Source organism: Salvelinus namaycush, chromosome 4 (assembly GCF_016432855.1).
Source record: "Salvelinus namaycush isolate Seneca chromosome 4, SaNama_1.0, whole genome shotgun sequence".
NCBI classification, from domain to species: domain Eukaryota; kingdom Metazoa; phylum Chordata; class Actinopteri; order Salmoniformes; family Salmonidae; genus Salvelinus; species Salvelinus namaycush.
Window position 1 is genome coordinate 54,901,262 of NC_052310.1, and position 20,093 is coordinate 54,921,354.

Consider the following 20,093-nt stretch of genomic DNA (forward strand, 5'->3'; position numbering starts at 1 on the left):
CTCGTGTAGAGACGTGATACTGCCAGGGTCTGTTCTAACCCAGCTCTAACACACCTGATTCATCTAAGCATGGTCTTCAATTTAGAAAACTATAGTTGAATCAGGTAGTATGTCAGTGCTGCACTAGAGGAAGGGCAGTATTTGTTGACACCTCCAATACATTATAAGATGTCTCCTGGACTTGAATTGCCCGCCTCCCTGATCCCCCACAAAAAAAGCACTCACCTCTGGGTATGAAAATATTAACAGCGAGACAGATTCCAGCTCCTAGCAGAGATCCTACTTCTGTGTTTCTCCTGCCCACCTTATCCAGAAGGTAGTACACTGATAGTTTGGCTGGGAGCTCTATGGCACCATACACAAACTGGGTTAGATATATGTTGAGCCCAAATCCAGTGATGTTGAAGCTAATGCCATAATATGTTGAAGCCACACCATACCTTTGGGATGAGAAATCAGGTTGGCATTGTTGGTGTTGTTAAACAGTGTAGAGCTATGTAATGTGTTTTGACACAGTTTGAGGTGAGCTAAAAGTCTAATTTAAAGTTGAATTTACATTTCAGGATATTCTCTTATGTGGATATTAGATCAAAACAGTCAAATGAAATCTTACCCAACTTGATAGCATCAATACATTCCTACATTATTGTGTGTATCATGAGACCGGGGATATTCACCATACTATGCCTGTGAGTAGAGCCAGTCTCCTCATCTTTGGGGTCCTGACCAAGTCCAGGTAGGAGTAGGTTCTGTCTTTTCTCTCTGTCACAATGATACTGGACAGAGTCTGGTGGCGAGAAGAACAGAGGCGGATCAGTTGCTGAATCCCAAATCAACCCCTAGACTTTGTCTCCTCGACGCTCCCGTAGATATGAAAAGATTGGATATATATAAGCAATATGGAAAAAATCCCACCCAGGCTTTAAGAGGGAAAGTAAACAGGTCCTAGATCTATTTGTGCTGTCTTGCCAACTCTGACCATAGGAGTTAGCAAGACAGTCCCTGTGCACAAGAAGGCCAAAGTAACCTGTCTAAATGACTATCGCTCCATAGCACTCACATCTGTAGCCATGAAATGCTTTGAAAGGAAGGTTATGGCTCACATCAACACTATCATCCCAGACACCCTGGACCCACACCAATTAGCATAACGCCCAAACAGATCCACATATGACACAATCTCTATTGCACTACACACTGCCCTTTCCCACCTGGACAAAAGGAACACCTACGTTAGAATTCTGTTCATTGACTACAGCTCAGCCTTCAACACCATAGTGCCCTCCAAGCTCATCACTAAGCTAAGGACCCTGGGACTTACCACCTCCCTCTGCAACTGGATCCTCGACTTCCTGACGGGCTGTCCCCTGGTGGTGAGGGTAGGCAACAACACATCCACCACGCTGACCCTCAACACAGGGCCCACTGACACTCTTGCACTGGCTCTATGCACAATCACTGGACTCTACCCACTCATACACGGACACTCCAACACACACATATACACACATATACACACACACTACATACGCTCACACACAGAAAACACATAAACACATCCATATTGACTCCACACACACATACACTTTCACACTCTTTTATACTCTTCACATGCTGCTGCTACTCTGTTTATTATCTATCTTGATTGCCTAGTCATTTTTACCCCTACCTACATGTAAATATTACCTCAATTACCTCAACTACCTCGTACCCGAAGCACATTGACTCGGTATCCTTGTATATACTGTAGCCTTGTTATTCTTTTATTGTGTTACTATTTTGTGTTACTATTTCCTTTTTATTTGGTAATTTCCGTTAAGTAAGCATTTCACTGTATAATCTACACCTGGTGCACTCAGCGCATGTGGCAAATACAATTTGATTAGATTTGTGCACAAACAGATCTGGAACCAGGCTATAAGGAAGAGTGAAGGAATTTAAATGACCATATTGCTTAAACTTATACTATCCTGGTAATTGCTTACCTCTGGTGTAATTTTGGATGCAAACTCCTGCTTCTGGTTCATCTGGGCACATTGTTGCAAATAAAAGTTTGCTTTCTCAAACTTCCCATTGGCTATGAGCCACCTGGCTGACTCAGGAATCCACCTATTGGAGGAGGTAAAGATGTTATTCACAATAACACAGCAACTGTTAACTGTTAACTGTCCATTCATTTGTTGGTTAGTCCCTCCCTCCCTCCCTCTGACCTCCATGTGAGTATGGCCAGGGCGAGAGGTGAGGTGACCACTATAGTCAGCTGTCTCCAGTCGTTCACACAATAGGCTATGGCTGGAATCATGGCGTTACCAAACGTCCAGGACAGGCTGTCAATCACTCCCACTAATTTTCTGTGCTCAATGTCCACCCACTCCACGCCTGAGGACGACACAAAGCAACACCAGATGAGTCAAGGATAGTCTCTGGGACACCACGTGGGTTGTCTGTATTCATCTAGTGGTGGGTGGGCTTTGTGTGTGTGTGTGTGTGTGTGTGTGTGTGTGTGTGTGTGTGCGTGCGTGCGTGCGTGCGTGCGTGCGTGCGTGCGTGCGTGCGTGCGTGCGTGCGTGCGTGCGTGCGTGTGTGTGTGTGCTTGGTTGTGTGCATGTGTGTGTGTATAATCACTTAGTACTGATGATACGATGACGATGCCAGTGATGCCGAACCCAGTGAAGAACCTGAGCACAGCAAACATGATGAAGGAGGTGGAGAAAGCACTGGCAACACCAAACAGCATGCCAGAGATATAGGACACCAGGAGCATGATCTTCCTACCAAACCTAGAGAAAAAAGACAACATGTGAAGATAAAGTGAACAGAAAAATATCTAATTACATTATGTAGCTTTCTCCGAGCTAAATTGGCCCATAGGGCAGGGGCCTATTTCCTGTCTCTGTAGTGTGAGGCAACTCCCCTCTTTCAATTAGAAATATAATAAGATAAGCTTATGTAAAGAGAATACAAATACAAATGTCCCCTTAATTTGATCGATTTAAAAATATTAAAGACCAAATGTAGCTGTTTTTATATCAATGTCAAATTGTCAGTCTCCCTTGGATCAAAGTAGAGGAAAGATAAATGTTAATGTGAGAAATATTCATGTGTTGAAAAAGCTCTGACAGACAAACTTACCCCACCAGACATGCCACCAGAGGTCTCTACACAGCCCCAAATCCAGAATGAATTCAAGGAACTCCCTTCCATCTCAAATTACTCAAGCAAACACCAAAATGTACTTTAATAAATAAATAAAAAGCTCACAGCATAATGTCTCTGCCCTTATTTTTCTTTTTTTTAGGGGGTAGATCAGCTTTAATATTGCAGATAGATTGTAGCTTCCCTCAATGTAATTGTCTTCATCATTTCCAATCCCCCTATTTTACCTAAATAACTCATAGGCATATGTGTACTGATGTATGTATGCGTGTAACTGATAGATGTTACTGAATGTAAATGTACTATATGAAAATTAAAATGTAATATATGAATGTATTAGGATGTAGGCATAGAGTAATGGGTCTCTCTGTTTCTCTCAGTGTTGTGTTAGTAGGACCTTTCTAGGTTCTATTGTTATTATTTTAAATGTGTATAGTTCAGTCCTTGAGCTGTTCCTGTCTATTAATGTTCTGTAATATGTCATGTTTTATGTTTCGTGTGGACCCCAGGAAGAGTAGCTGCTGGTTCAGCAATCGCTAATGGGGACATAGCCGAGAGAAGATGTTGGGGTGGTGGGGTGCTGCAATTCTTTTTGCATACGGCTGTATTGGTCTGATAATACAGGAGTAGTAAAGGCCCAATACAATACTTTTGTGAGAGAAAAAGATGTCTCCCGAGCTGCAGAGAGCTAAATGCGGAAGACACATTTCAGTTGAAGGCATTCAGTTGTACAACTGACTAGGTATCCCCCTTTCCCTTTCCTATATCGGTCTGCTAAAACCGGAAAGGCCGGCCCGCAGCCGTCTATGCCGGCAGATTGAAGAGGGTGGCATTTTCTGAGCTAAACTGACCAGGGCACACCTCCAACAACACATAAAACCTCACATAATTCTGCCCCCCAAAAATGACAAATTCTCTCAACAGTGGCATATATATTACAGATGCCTGTAATAAGTAGTGCTCACTTTGTCAAGGGCAGGGGCGCAAAATATTTTGCTTGTCCATTCCCAGCGTGCCTCTCCAGGGTGCTGTTGGAGAGACGCATCGCTGCCACGCTCCACCAACATTCCGTCAAAATAATCTAACATAAATCATGTAGCAGATATAGGATATGGTAGAAAGAATATGTGGCTTTTTCTGTAGCTTACAGGCTGGAGATAAAATGTATAAGTAATGGGACAGACACCTTTTACATCATGCAGGTTTCTCTGATCAAATAGCCTAACCTAAATGGCACCTAATCATATAAAAAAATGTGCTGACATGTTAACAAACCACATATACTAAAGACAGGAGAGGCCAAAGTAAAATGGACAATATGGAATGGATAATCAGGCTACTCAAAACTGCTGTCCAGAAGTTTCACCCCTTGGGCTAAATTGTCATGATCATTGGTTTCAAGTTTGTATCCATAGCGAAAAATAAAATACTTATGCATTTCCCGCTGAGTAAACACATTGCAAATAGGCTCAGGATAACTCCTGATAAAGTTGGGTAGCTGATATTCATAGCTTAAACAGCCAAATTGATTAGTGTGGAAATGTAATATTGATTAGTCACAGGAATCAGGACCAATAAAGCCAATGGAAAAGCTTGTTTTAGAAACAGTGGGACTAAGACATGGATGAGCATTTATAAAATGACATTGCAGGCAGACACTGTAGGATAACCCCAGTAAGCACAGACCGACGCCGATGTCTCTTGGCAGTCTTTTTTTGGTCCTGTCTGGACCAGCAATCTTTTTTTTTGGTGCAGTCTAGACCGGTCTTGATTTCCACACCCACAGACGTTGGTTTTTGGTCCAGTCTAGACCAGCCTTGATTTTGCTCAACTATAGACGCCTATGTTTGGTTCGGATTTGAAACATATTGTCTTTTCACCTTTCATTCAGAACCTAAATTGAACCTAACTTCGACGTCTGGAAAATACGGATTTTAGACATCTTTTCAACATCATTTTGCTTACTCTGAGTATTCTAGTTTTGCAGGGGGCAATACAGTATGTTTGTCTCACCTAGGGCGACAGAATTGCCAGGACCAGCCCTGAATACAGGCGTAGTAAAGGCCCAGTGCACTACTTTTGTAAAATAAAAGTTTCCTGCAGCTGAAGACAGAAGAGTTGTAAAGGCCAAGTAATTTTTTTTACAAATAATAAATATTCCCATTTTTCAGGGGGTGCTGCAGCATGTCTACTTCATGGTTTTAGGTCATCTTGGAAATCCAGAACAAAAATTTCAAGTAATTGCATCAGATGCTCGATTAAGATCTGGGGAAAGACATGTTAGAAAATATACTAGAAGTCGTTGCGATATTAGTCGTTGCATCCACACATTCTGTTGACAGACACTACCATACCAGTTATGTTACGTGCGTCTGTACACAATTTTTTTTTTTAAGGTGAATAATTTATAAATGTATAAATTATTGTTAACTTACCTGTCACTCAGACTACCAAAGGTCATTGCTCCGAACATCACTCCCATGAAGAAGATGGTGGCCATCGCCTTATTTTGCCCTTTCTGGTCACACACCAAGTCCCACTGATGTAAGAGGTAGAAATAAGAATAAACAGACAACTCATTCAAGGTACCGTATAAATGAGAACAGCCTCTCTATTTCCCTTTTGTGAAATAATTTAATTGAGTAGCTAGCACTGCAACAATATTCAAGGATGCATTCATTGAGATTTGTACTGACAAATAATACTTAATTTCTATGCAACCATGTGTAGTGGTCGAAGAATGACATTCAACGAGTACAACATGGCCTTTCATTCAATGAGATATTCATTGCCTACATCATTACCTTTCGACTTGTATAGTATAGTGACAAAGAGACAGAAAAGCTTACCTCTGTAGCCAGAGTGGATTTGAAGGTGCTGTTGTCATATACCCATCCATTCTGACAGGGGACTGTAGCTTGGTCACTGTCATTGGAGTTGGACAGGAGGTGGAACTGGGGTTCTGGGAACATCTTGCAGGAGCTTGGAGTCCCATCTTCCTGTACTGGAATACTGACAGTCAGTCTCTGCTCCTGGGTCAGATTCCCAAAGACGCCCTCATCATTCAGAGCGCTGATGTCACAGCGGTGAGAGGGCACAGCAGCTATGAAGTTACCCAGCATAAAGTGACAAGGCAGGGTGAATCGAGCAATGAAGCTGATGATAATGATCATAATCTGGAACCGTCCAAATCCATTGATATCCGAGAGTAGGTGTTCAAACTTCATTTTCCACTTGGTCCAGACAGACTTCTTGTAATACTGAAAGCACAGCAATCACACTCATTCACATTCGTACTTTGGATCCAAGAAAATATATCATAATCTTTTACCAAGTCTAAAGGTTGTCTGTCTGTTGGTCCAACTGTCTCATTGTTAGTTAAACTTTGCGAAATAGATTAATCTTTAACTGTGCAAAAATAAATAAATAAACCACTTCTGCTTGTAAAGAAACGCTTCATATACATTAATTGGTGATGCATTTACAGCAAGTAGTTAAATAGTAGTTAAATCATTTTTCACCATTTCAAAGTATCCGGAATTCAATAATATGTGAACAGTTCAAAAAGAGAATGAAACAGGATGTCTGTGCTCTTCAAACTCCATTGCTCATTGTTAAGCCAAACGTACCAAACATACCATGGCAATGAGTGACAAGTACAACAACATGATGGCACCAACAGACTGGGACTCAGGCTTGTTCCCACCCAAGTTTTTAGACAAAAGGGAAATGAGACGAAGGCTAGATATGCTGAAACACGTCACCATTATTTAAATGTTTTGTTCTATTGAACGTGCCACCACAGTAAAGGTATTTAACTGCATGGAAATAAAAACCATACACAGTCGGAATTATCCTAAATACAAGTTACAACTCGTGACAGGAGTTTTAAGGTACCCAGTTCTAAACAGTTAGGATAACTCAGTACAGGAAACGTATGTATAGAACACAGGTTTATTGCCAAGCCACATAGTAAGACACACAAACACCAGTATTTATGAAGAACAAAACAGTAGATTCAATAATGACCATGTAAGAAAAATGGGCTACAATTCATCTTACAATTATCTTTCACCAAGTAATAAACAGGTAAGTAATATGTAAGTACTAACCAGGTAAGTACTAGTATTAATTGATATTTCAGAGGTTAACAGTAACTTTTATCATGTGTGTTACATAAGGGGATTTATATTGGATTGTATTTGGTTGTTTTTAGTTGTTTTGGTTATGTTAGTAGGACCCTAGTACATCTATTTTTTGGTCCATCCATTATATTTCTTCTAGGTAGATATTCTGCTCTGTGTCCATCTATCATGCACTTGCTTGAAAACTGCTGTATCTCTGAGTGACGGATTCACATATATCTACATATCTAATCCTTTTATAATCGAATAAGATCTCGACGTGGATTCATGTAACCTCAACTGTTCCATTTCCATTCCTGTTTTCATCAGCTTGCTTCAGTGGATTGCCACTCTCTCCATCCAGTTCCGCTCTGCAAAGCATGAAAGGTGCAATTAGATGTTACATGGCCATTCGTTCAATTCTGAATACTGATTAAATAATGGGTAACCTTTACTTTAAGGGTATACGTATAATGATGTATGACTTGTTATGAGCCTTTGTAAAGAATCGGTTTAAGCCTCGGCATAGGTATAATGCATTATAACTTGTTATAAGCATGTATGAGCCTTTATTAAAATTCAGGTTATGCATTGGCATAATTAAGCAAAAAGGTTTGAGGGGTGTTGTATATTGGCCAGTAACACCATGGCAAAGGGCTGTTCTTATGCACAACGCGAAGTGGAGTACCTGGATACAGCCCTTAGCCGTGGTATATTGGCCATACACCACAAACCCACAAGGTGCCTTATTGCTATTATAAACTGGTTACCAACGTAAATAGAACAGTATTTCTGCATCATACCCGTGGTATATTGTCTGATATACACATAGCTGAAATGCTGTTTCAGCCAATCAGCATCCAGGACTCAAACTAACTGGTTTATAGTTATGCAATAAGGCCCCACGGGGGTGTGGTATATTGCCAATCTACCATGGCCAAAGGGCTGTTCTTAAGCGCGACGCAACGCGGAGTGCCTGGATATAGCCCTTAGCTGTGGTATATTGGCAATATACTACAAACCCCCTAGGTGCCTTATTGCTATTATAAACTGGTTACCAACGTAATTAGAGCAGTAAAAATACATTTTTGTTATACCCGTGGTAGACGGTCTGATATACCACAGCTTTTCAGCCAATCAGCATTCGGGGCTCGAACCACCCAGTTTATAATGCTTTATAACTTGTTATAAGCATGTGTGAGCCTTTATAAAGATTTGGTTAAAGCATTGGCATAGGTATAATGTTTACAACTTGTTATAAGCATGTATGGGCCTTTATAATTTCTTATAATCAGGCCCATGGCAAGTCTTACAATGCATTATATAACTGCATTATTTTTGTAAACTGTATTTGTTTCCCCTTTTCTTCACAAGCACTTGTTTGTATCTTATAAGCCCATATGGGCTGGGCACTAAATGGCGTCTGAATCTGAAATTAAATAATTAATCAATCAATCATATACAGTACCTAGATGCTTTAGATACAGTGTTACCAAATACAATTCCTGCTCTACCTTGGTCTGTCTATGTCCTCGAGGAACTCTGGCAGGCGAACATTGAGTGTTTCTGGGAGGAGCAAAGCCACTAGTCCGGTACCAACAGCCACCAAGGCATATATCACAGCAGGTAGGAGCTCCCACACATCGTCCAATAGGGCGATGAGGGGAGCGATGGACACGCCTAGCCGACCCACAAATGAGGTGTAGCCAACGCCGTTCTGCCTGAGGGACCAAGCAAAAAAGTAATTTAGAGTGCAAAAGAGGACAGATCTGTGCAAAGAATAATGATAATCTGGCAGTATAATTAAATTGGAAACTTCACTTCAACAATGTGTGTTATAAGGAGGCGAACGTTTAGATATCATTGTTTTGTGTAGAACAGAGTTGATTGTCTGTCAAGTAGGAGTCATGTTAGCTCTATTTGTTACATTTCGATCTGCAACATTGTGAAAGACATTTCACCTCACTGAATACACACAAAGACTACAGGTGATTACATTAAGTGAACACTATGTGATATAGTAGTTTATTGGTCACTCACCGAACTACTGTTGGGTAGAGCTCAGTGGTATAAAGGAACATTATTGTGAAGGATGCTTCGGAGAGGCCTTTCCCAAAAAGACCCACAATGCTACGAAACACCCACAAACCTAAGTGAAAATATGAAGACATGGATGACTGAATCTAAGGCTAACAACTAAAAAATACCCCCAGGGCTCAAAATGCAAGTGCACAAAGAAAACAAACTGCGATGGCCTACGTTCCACAAGCAACTCAAAGGTAAGTAAGTAGGTAAGTAAGTAAAACGTAAGTAAAGTAAAAACGTATTATTTGCTAACAATATCTTTCAGGAACCAACAAATACCTTGAGGAACAAATATGTTGATGAAGACACAGGCTCCAGTCAAAAGCAGTGTCCCAACCTGTCCAGGTTTTCGGCCAAACTTGTTCAAGAAATAATAGACCACAATCTTTCCAGGCAACTCGATGGCAGCGTATATGAACTGGGTGAAGTAGACATTCATGCCAAACCCAGTGATGTTCAAGCTGATGCTGTAATATGTAAACGCAACTCCATACCTACAGGTTGAAGAAAATAATGAACTTACGATCAAAAATACGTCTAAAGGTTATACATGTAACATTTCCACCTGCAACTAGAGCCAAATCAGTGGCGGCTGCTGATAGGAGAACGGCTCATAATAATGGCCTATCATATCAAACACCTTGAACCCATTTGTTTGATGTATTTGATACCATTCCACCAATTCCACTCCAGTCATTACCAAGAGTCCGTTCACCCCAATTAAGGTGCCACCAACCTCCTGTGGATGGCCCAATGGATGGCCAAATGGATTATGATAAGGTAAGAAGCAGTACTAAGCCATTTTAGGCATTTATATGCAGTGTCCGTTAAGAACCTTGAAGAAATGGAAATGATGGCTAAAATAGTACATGTTGCTCCTTTAAATTTGATAGCCAGACAAGTTGGAGAGAAAACATTAAAGGGAAACTCTACTCAAAAAATAAAAAATGTTCATTAGTCCAGTGTTGATACAGTCCCAAAATGTTTTGTATGTCAGCAGTCAAGTTTTCAAGATATTGGACTTTCAAGAAGCAAAGTGTCACTGGCCACATTACCGTGATGATGTGTTTTGCATGTGGCCAATGATGTGGACTATATCAACGTGGACTAATGAAAAAAATACAAAAATATTGTTTTTAAGTGGAGTTTCCCTTTTAAGGGCATTTAAGATTAGTTCTATGGCATCAGACCTTGATGAGATCCAAAAGTGTTTTCCCCTACTTACCATAGTATTCCTGTGCAAATGGCAAGTTTCCTTATATTTGGAGTTCTCACAAGGTCCACAAAACCGTACTTCTTGTCCTCATCTTTAACTCTTACTGCATTTGTAAGGGTCTGTTGGCAACCAAAAAAGGCATGCTTTTATGCAAAACTTTTTGTCCAACAACGCATTTCTAGGTTTATCTTATTTGCTTACCTAGATGGCTCAGAATAGTTTTTCACCTGCGGCTATTAGTCATTAGTTTCACCATTGTCATGAAGCCACGCATGCTAAAATGAGCAGCATTTTCTGAGTATGGTGTCGATATTAGGACAGCCTCAATCTCAGCAGGACTTGAGATTGAAAGAAGCCCTGTTGAGACTAAGGCTATCATAACATGATACCACATATGTGAGCATTAAATGTACCTGTGGTGTGATCTCAGCCATACACTTGGATCTGTTGTTCATCTTGGCACATTTCTCCAGGTAGAAATGGGCTTTTTCTTTTTCTCCATTCGCTAAGAGCCACCTAGCAGACTCTGGAAGCCACCTGCAATGGCATAGATCCCTGTTGACACCAGGCAAGGCCACCAGATGGTCTCTAATAATAATGTTATGTTGTTATAAACCTTTCCTTTTAGTAGATATATATACCCTTATTTGCCCAGGAGAGGGAATTTGTATTGCACAAATAGTAAGGTCTGACTTCACCAGTACATCCACAAACATCTAAACAAGTTTTACCTGTACATGTTTTACCAGTGGACAAGTTTTAACAATGAACTCATCAAACCAAGTATAACACATAACATCAAAGTAAAATGGGTTGTGTACCACCAGGTAATGACAGCCAAGACAAGAGGCGAGGTAACTGCTATGGTCAGCCACCTCCAGTCGTTCACAAAGTATGCAATGCTAGCTAGCAGCATGTTTCCACCTGTCCAATCCAGGCTTACTATCACTCCAGCAAATGTCCTGTGTTGAATGTCAAACCATTCCACACCTGTAGAAATGTCCAAGAAAGAGAGTTTGGAATGAATTATATTTGAATGTTAAAGTAAATACCGATTTTTATGCTAACACTTACATCTAATGTAAAGCAACTGATGTTGATACCAAGCAACCATTTTTTAGCATTTACTTTCAGATTTGTCTCTACATAATTTGCAGAGTGCCTCTACAGTCAAAGTTCATGTTGAACAAGCTGAATATTCCTAGAAGCTACAGCAGGAACAGAAAATATAATTCAGTCATGCAATATATCACTAAATCAATCATCAACATTTTAATATGAATGATTTATGAAATCCCAGTGTATTTAATTTAACCCCAAATTTAACCAAGATCAATTCCCTTGAGGTCTAAAACCTCTTATAGAGGGAGACTATAATAACATTATACATTTGACCAGACACTCTTGTCAAAAGCAATTTACAGGAGCTATTAGGATTAAGTGCCTTGCTCAAGGGCACATCGACAGATTTTTCACTTAGTCGGCTCTGGGATTTTAACCAGTGACCTTTCAGTTACTGGCACAACGCTCTTAATTGCTAGGCTACCTGTATAACACTTTAATATGTATAACACAATACAATACAAAGTGCAATCAGGGACTAACTCACTGAGTACAATGGAGATTATGCTTATTCCAGATAGTGTCACTCCGGTGAAAAATCTCATGATACAAAACATGACATAAGAGGTGGAGAAGGCACTGGTAAAAGCAAACACCATAGTTGCTAGGTAAGCCACCATCAGCATTGCCCTCCGGCCGAATCTGTTCAGAGAAAAATAAAACATTATAAAGGCAAATTATCAGTATATCATAATGTAAAGTGTTGCCATATTTCTATACACAATGCAGCTAAGTGAAAAACAACAACATGGTATTAAACACTAGACACTATCAGAGTATTTCATTTCATTTCATTTCATTTCATTTCCTCCCGGGTGGCGCAGTGGTCTAGGGCACTGCATCGCAGTGCTAGCTGCGCCACCAGAGTCTCTGGGTTCGCGCCCAGGCTGGGCTGGGTTCGCGCCCAGGCTCTGTCGCAGCCGGCCGCAACCGGGAGGTCCGTGGGGCGACGCACAATTGGCATAGCGTCGTCCGGGTTAGGGAGGGTTTGGCCGGTAGGGGATATCCTTGTCTCAGTATGTAAAATGTAATAAAATGTATGCACTCTACTGTAAGTTGCTCTGGATAAGAGCGTCTGCTAAATGACTAAAATGTAAATGTAAAGGATTCAATTGAACACCAAAGTCTGGGCCTAATATAGTGTATAAGAGGTCATACAAGACGTTTTGTAATTGTCACGTTCCTGACCTGTTTTCCTTTGTCATGTATTTGTTTTAGTTGGTCAGGGCGTGAGTTGGGTGGGTTGGTCTAGGTTTGATTTTCTATGTTGGGATTTTGTGTTCGGCCTGGTATGATTCTCAATCAGAGACAGCTGTCAATCGTTGTCCCTGATTGAGAATCATACTAAGGCAGCCAGGGTTTCACTTGTGTTTTGTGGGTGTTTGTTCCTGTGTCAGTGTTTGGGCCACACAGGACTGTTTCGGGTTAGTCACGTTTGTTGGTTTTTGTATTTTGTAGTGTTTGTTGTTTTTCCATTAAATAATGAATACTTACCAATCCGCATCTTGGTCCGATCCATGCTCCTCCTCGTCTGAGGAGGAGAACGACTACGACAGCCGTTACAGTAATGATTCCTATGTTGTATGATATAAAGATTTGTTGGTCTATGGTGTGTAATGAGGAACCAGACACTGCACTTGACATATTTATGAAATTGCTTATTCCAGTTACTAATAAGCATGCCCCGTTTACATTTTTTTACTGTGAAAACAGTTAAATCCCTGTGGTTTGATGAGGAATTGAAAAATTGTATGGTTGAGAGGGATGAGGCAAAAGGGATGGCAAATAAGTCTGGCTGCACAACCGATTGGAAAACGTACAGCAAATTGAAAAAGCATGTGACTAAACTGAATAAAAAGAAGAAGAAACTAAAAGAGGAAAAGAGGAATGATATAAAGCTTTGGAGCACCTAACTTGTCATTTTGGGCAAAAAGGCAAACTCAGCTCCATCCTTCATTGAATCAGATGGCTCATTCATCACAAAACTCACTGATATTGCCAATTCCTTTAAGGATTTTTCATTGGCAAGATTAGAAAACTTCAGCATGACATGCCAGCAACAAACGCTGACACTACACATACAAGTATAACTGATCAAATTATGAAAGACAAGAATTGTACTTTTGAATTCTGTAAAGTCAGTGTAGAAAAGGTTAAACAATTATTGTTGTCTATCAAAAATGACAAGCCACCGGGGTCTGACAACTCGGATGGAAAATTACTGAGGATAATAGCGAAATATATTGCCTCTCCTATTTGTCAGAGGGCTCCCGAGTGGCGCAGCGGTCTAATGCACTGCATCTCAGTGCTAGAGGCGTCACTACAGACCCTGGTTTGATTCCAGGCCGTATCACAACCGGCTGTGATTGGGAGTCCCATAGGGCGGCACGCAATTGGCCCAGCGTCGTCCGGGTTAGGGTTTGGCTGGGGTAGGCAGTCATTGTAAATAAGAATTTGTTCTTAACTGACTTGTCTGGTTAAAAAATACAGTTGAAGTCGGAAGTTTACATACACCTTAGCCAAATACATTTAAACCTAAGTGTATGTAAACTTCTGACTTCAACTGTATAGTTTACATACACTTAGGTTGGAGTTAAAACTCATTTTTCAACCACTCCACAAATTTCTTGTTAACAAACTACAGTTTTGGCAAGTCGGTTAGGACATCTACTTTGTGCATGACACAAGTAATTTTTCCAACAATTGTTTGCAGACAGATTATTTCACTTATTATTTGCTGTATCATAATTCCAGTCGGTCAGAAGTTCAGCTCTGTCAGGAGGAATGGGCCAAAATTCACCCAACTTATTGTGGGAAGCTTGTGGGAAGCTTGTGGAAGGGTACCTAAACATTTGACACAAGTTAAGCAATTTAAAGGCAATGCTACCAAATACTAATTGAGTGTATGTAAACTTCTGACCCACTGGGAATGTGATGAAATAAATAAAAGCTGAAATAAAGCATTCTCTCTACTATTATTCTGACATTTCACATTCTTAAAATGAGGTGGTGATCCTAACTGACCTAAGACAGGGAATTTTTACTAGGATTAAATGTCAGGAATTGTGAAAAACTGAGTTTAAATGTATTTGGCTAAGGTGTATGTAAACCTCCGACTTCAACTATATATCTTCATTCTAAGCCGACTAGACAGTGTGTTCTCTCAGACCTGGAGGGAAGCAAAAGTAATACCACTAACCAAGAATAACGGCTCAAATAGGCAACCAATCAGCCTGTTACCAACCCTTAGTAAACATTTGGGAAAAAATGTGTTTGACCAGATACAATGATATTTTACTGTAAACAAATTGACAACAGACTTTCAGCACGCTTATAAGGAAGGACATTCAACAAGCAAGGCATTGCTTGCTGTTTTGTTAGACTTCAGTGCGGCTTTAACATTACCGATCATAGTCTGCTGCTGGAAAAATTTATGCGTTATGACTTTACACCCCTGCTATATTGTTGATAAAGAGTTACCTGTCTAACAGAAAACAGAGGGTGTTCTTTAATGGAATCATCTCCAACATAATTCAGCTAGAATCAGGAATTACCCAGGGCAGCTGTCTAGGAAACTTACTTTTTTCAATCTTTACTAATGACATGTCACATGGCCTTGAGTAAAGCCAGTGTGTCTATGTATACGAATGACTCAACACTATACACGTCAGCTGCTACAGCGAGTGAAATCACTGCAACACTTAACAAAGAGCTGCAGTTCATCTCAGAAGGGTAGCAAAATAAGTTAGTCCTAAATTTAAAAAAAAACTAAAAGCATTGTATTTGGGACAAATCATTCACTAAACCCTAAACCTCAACTACATTTTGTAATAAATTATGTGGAAATTGAGCAAATTGAGTTGACTAAAATGCATGGAGTAACCCTGGATTGTAAACTGTCATGGTCAAAACATGTTGATACAACAGTAGCTAAGATGGGGAGAAGTCTGTCCATAATGAAGCGCTGCTCTGCCATTTTGCAACACTGTCAACAAGGCAGGTCCTACAGGCTCTAGTTTTGTCGCACCTGGACTACTGTTCAGTCGTGTGGTCAGGTGCCACAAATAGGGACCTCTGAAAAGTACAATTGGCTCAGAACAGGGCAGCACGGCTGGCCCTTAAAATGTACACGGAGAGCTAACATTAATAATATGCATGTAAATCTCTCATGGCTCAAAGTGGAGGAGAGATTAACTTCATCACTACTTGTTTTTGTAAGAAGTGTTGACATGCTGAATGCACCGAGGTGTCTGTTTAAAATACTAGCAAACAGCTCGGACACCCATGCATACCCCACAAGACATGCCACCAAAGATCTCTTGACTATCCCAAAGTCAAGAACAGACTATTCGATGCGCACAGTACTACATAGAGCCATGGCTATATGGAACCCTATTCCACATCATGTAACTAATGCAAGCAGTAGAATCAGATTAAAAAATATATAAAAATACACCTTATGGAACAGCGAGGACTGTGAAGACACACACACAGGCACAGACACACATACACATGCACACTAAACACATGTACACATGGATTTTGTATTGTAGATATGTGATAGTAGACTACTGATCTGAGGGAACACAATGTGTTGTGAAAAGTGTTATGAAACGTGATGTCATGTAATATTTGAAATTGTATACAACTGCCTTAATGCTGCTGGACCACTGATTATTTTAAGGTTTATAGTCTTCAAGTAAGGATTAGGGTTAGTGTTAGTGGATAGTTGGTTAAAATGCTGTTGAGAGTTAATTGAACATCTACAAACCAAACATCGATTTTGGATTTTCCAAATAAAGTGTTACCGATTTATCATTTCAGCACCTCTAATGTGGTAGTTTATGGTGCTTTCCTAAAAATAACCTTTAGAATAACATCCCATTTATTGGGACTAAGCTTTCGCTTTATCAGCTGGTACTGTATCTCTGCTTAGGATAATGAATTGTTAACACAAGGCTGGTAAATATGTCCTTATCCTTCTTTCCGACTTTTATATAACACACAGAATGAATTACCAACTGTAAGAAGAGCAGAGGACTAGAGGATTGGGATCCTTAATAAATACAAATACAAATGGTTTAACTATGCAGCTATTTTCCAGCCACAGGAAGGGACATTTTTTCATGTATTATCAGTAGTTCTAGAATGATGTGTTTGTATTTGTATTTATTATGGATCCCTATTAGCTGCTGCCAAGGCCCTTACTCTACTACCGCATATCTACAACACAAAATCCATGTGTACGTGTGGGTATAGTGCCTATGTTATTGTGTGTTTGTATGCATCAAGGTTATTATAGTTTTGTGATTTAATATTTACGTTTACATTTTAGTCAATTAGCAGACGCTCTTATCCAGAGCGACTTACAGTAAGTAGTGAGTGCATACATTTTCATTTATGTGTTGTAGGCCTATAGCTGGTTTTCTTTGGCAAGTCACTTCTTGCCACTGGGGAGCAGTAATATATAAGGTGAGGGGCCAGGACCATAGACTTGGATAGACATAACATATCTGTATCTGTGTCATGATTGAGTCTGTGAGACCATGGGCAGCGCCATTGAGGCCATCTCTATCTTGAAATATTCAATTTTCTTCTTCAGATGTAAAATTCATTGGCTGATTATTTCTGATGATCCGGCTGTCACGACTCCAACCGGGTCATCAGGTCCTGCCAACCGGATCATCAGGAGGGATCAGTCAATAAAGTTGGAAGTCCCACCCAGTTGACTAAATCAAAATGGCAAAGTCCTCAATGGCGCTAATACAGGCTTTTGGCTACTAGACCAGGGGTTCCCAAACTTTTTCACTCATGCCCCCCTTACAGCACTGGGGAACATCCCGCGCCCACCCTGCGCGCGTGAGCACGCCATGTCTATTTTTATGGGCACAAGCACTGTTCATGACACAAACTGTTCACTCCCCTCTTGTTGGCAGAGACAACATTTGTACAGGTTTAAAGCTGCAATTCTACACTTTATCATGGGGTGCAGTTCAAATGTAGCAGTTTTAAAGCAGTTTTTCTTGCAATTCTATACATTTTGCCCTGTCTAATGTGTATTCATGTGATATTTGAGAGACTAAAACATTACTACAAAATCTATGGGATAAAAACCACTGCACTAGAGGACTCCAGGACATAGGTTTGGTAAGGTATGGTTTAAATTATAAATCAATCTGAATGTGACTTGGATTAAAAGGATAAGCGCCTAGACTGGTGCAAGAAATAAGGTGGAAGGAAACTTTCTTGCCCATGTTTACACCAATCCAATGCTTTTTTAACTTTAGTAGTAGATGTAAGGAGTATCAAGTACCTTAACTTTTATCTGTCAGATAGACAGAGGAAAAAGCAAATAATGAATGAAGACATGGCACATTTGACATGTTATTCTTTATGTAATATTAAACATGTGTTTATGTAATATTAAACATGAATCACTGAGGTCGACATGCTTGCTAGCATCTTCCTGCGGACCTGCTGCTCCACAGCTGTACTCTCTGATTTGATGGAGGAAAAAAGACTCTGCTTCCCTCATCAGTGTCTCTGTCTCTGTTGAGCAAAGTGCCACAGACACACTTGGGCCCATCAGACAAGCTGCTGCAGTGGTTGGATCGAAGTGCCAGAGGATTCAGTATGCATGCGAAGCGCTCACGCAATGACTTCAGGAGGACCTGTGCCAACTGTTTTGAAACCGTAGTTGACTGCAAGTATGCCTCAAGGTTAAGAAGACACTGCACTGGCTGTCAGTTTGGAGTTGGTTAATGTGGATTGAGAACGGCTCAAGCAACTTCACAAGCTGTTCTAGCTTGGCCCAGTCATGCTCCTTGCACGCCCTCGGATTTCTTCCTTGTTAGCTATTGATAGCTAGTACAAGCTAGGCCTATTTGAAACGTCAACATTTGATTTTTGCCCAAAGTTTAGAATAAAACAACTAAAACTAAACATCATTTATGATGTTTTTTAGTTAATTTTAGTTATTTTCTGCATCATAGATAATAGTTTAGTTTTTCAAATGTTTTTTTTTCGTTTTACATTTTTTTTCAGTTTACTAAATTGTTTTTTCATTTTTCATTTTTATTTTCATTTTTCGTTTACTATAATAACCTTGGTGTGTATACGCAAGTTTGTGTGAAGTAGTAAGGGTTCTTTCTGTATAGTGCATACATACCTGTCACTGAGGAAACCGAATAAAGGAGCCCCACACATTACTCCAATGAAGAAAATGGTGGCTGTCGCTTTGTTCATCCCTTTTCTATCGCATACAAGGTCCCACTTAAAAGAGATCATAACAATAACCCTGGTGTCATGGGTACGACAGAACAGTTACAAAGTGATCAACATGTTCAATGCTTTCCATCTAGAAAGCAAAATAGCTGGAAAAGGAAGAGACTTACCTCTGTAGCCAGAGTGGATTTGAAGGTGCTGTTGTCATATACCCATCCATTCTGACAGGGGACTGTAGCTAGGTCACTGTCATTGAAGTTGGACAGGAGGTGGAACTGGGGTTCTGGGAACATCTTGCAGGAGCTTGGAGTCCCATCTTCCTGTACTGGAATACTGACAGTCAGTCTCTGCTCCTGGGTCAGATTCCCAAAGACGCCCTCATCATCCAGAGTGCTGATGTCACAGCGGTGAGAGGGCACAGCAGCTATGAAGTTATTCAGTAAGAAGTGACACGGCAGGGTCATGCGAGAGAGGCTCTGAATCAGGACAATCATTATTTGGAATTGACCAAATCCATTGATTTCTGAGAGGACATTGTCAAATTTCATTTTGAAAAGCACTTTGGAGTCGCCAGAACTCCTCTCAGTAAAGTAGCAGCAACCACCTCTAAGGCTGTCTGCAGAGACAATCCTCTAGTCCTCTGCTCTTCTTACAGTTGGTAATTCATTCTGTGTGTTATATAAAGGTCGGAAAGAAGGATAAGGACATATTTACCAGCCTTGTGTTAACAATTCATTATCCTAAGCAGAGATACAGTACCAGCTGATAAAGTGAAAGCTTAGTCCCAATAAATGGGATGTTATTCTAAAGGTTATTTTTAGGAAAGCACCATAAACTACCACATTAGAGGTGCTGAAGTGATAAATCGGTAACACTTTATTTGGAAAATCCAAAATCGATGTTTGGTTTGTAGATGTTCAATTAACTCTCAACAGCATTTTAACCAACTATCCACTAACACTAACCCTAATCCTTACTTGAAGACTATAAACCTTAAAATAATCAGTGGTCCAGCAGCATTAAGGCAGTTGTATACAATTTCAAATATTACATGACATCACATTTCATAACACTTTTCACAACACATTGTGTTCCCTCAGATCACTAGTCTACTATCACATATCTACAATACAAAATCCATGTGTACATGTGTTTAGTGTGCATGT

General features: G+C 40.2%; 2 protein-coding genes across 3 annotated transcripts in view; both read right to left on the minus strand.

The window, feature by feature from the left end:
• The window catches only part of LOC120046627 (solute carrier family 22 member 7-like), a 7,753-nt gene extending 1,238 nt beyond the window's left edge, over positions 1-6,515 (minus strand). The window contains exons 1-7 of one of the 2 annotated variants that reach the window (XR_005476829.1): positions 6,006-6,515; positions 5,592-5,695; positions 2,626-2,780; positions 2,211-2,379; positions 1,986-2,109; positions 678-787; positions 226-440 (exon numbers count right to left, since the gene is read on the minus strand). Coding sequence is in view for 1 of the 2 variants with exons in the window: in XM_038992013.1 (XP_038847941.1) it covers positions 226-440; positions 678-787; positions 1,986-2,109; positions 2,211-2,379; positions 2,626-2,780; positions 5,592-5,695; positions 6,006-6,383 (1,255 nt within the window). In the remaining variant the exon portion in view is untranslated. The remainder of the gene's footprint in view (positions 1-225; positions 441-677; positions 788-1,985; positions 2,110-2,210; positions 2,380-2,625; positions 2,781-5,591; positions 5,696-6,005) is intronic. The other variant, XM_038992013.1, reaches the window with a different exon arrangement.
• A 1,051-nt stretch (positions 6,516-7,566) lies between these two features.
• LOC120045659 (solute carrier family 22 member 7-like) lies at positions 7,567-19,499 on the minus strand. The gene is made up of 10 exons (XM_038990589.1): positions 19,098-19,499; positions 18,872-18,975; positions 12,191-12,345; positions 11,403-11,571; positions 10,995-11,118; positions 10,591-10,700; positions 9,645-9,859; positions 9,321-9,429; positions 8,795-9,001; positions 7,567-7,651 (listed from the first exon to the last, which is right to left on the minus strand). The coding sequence occupies exons 1-10, from the start codon at positions 19,473-19,475 to the stop codon at positions 7,567-7,569; spliced, it is 1,656 nt and encodes a 551-aa protein (XP_038846517.1). The 5' UTR covers positions 19,476-19,499.
• Positions 19,500-20,093: the final 594 nt, after the last annotated feature.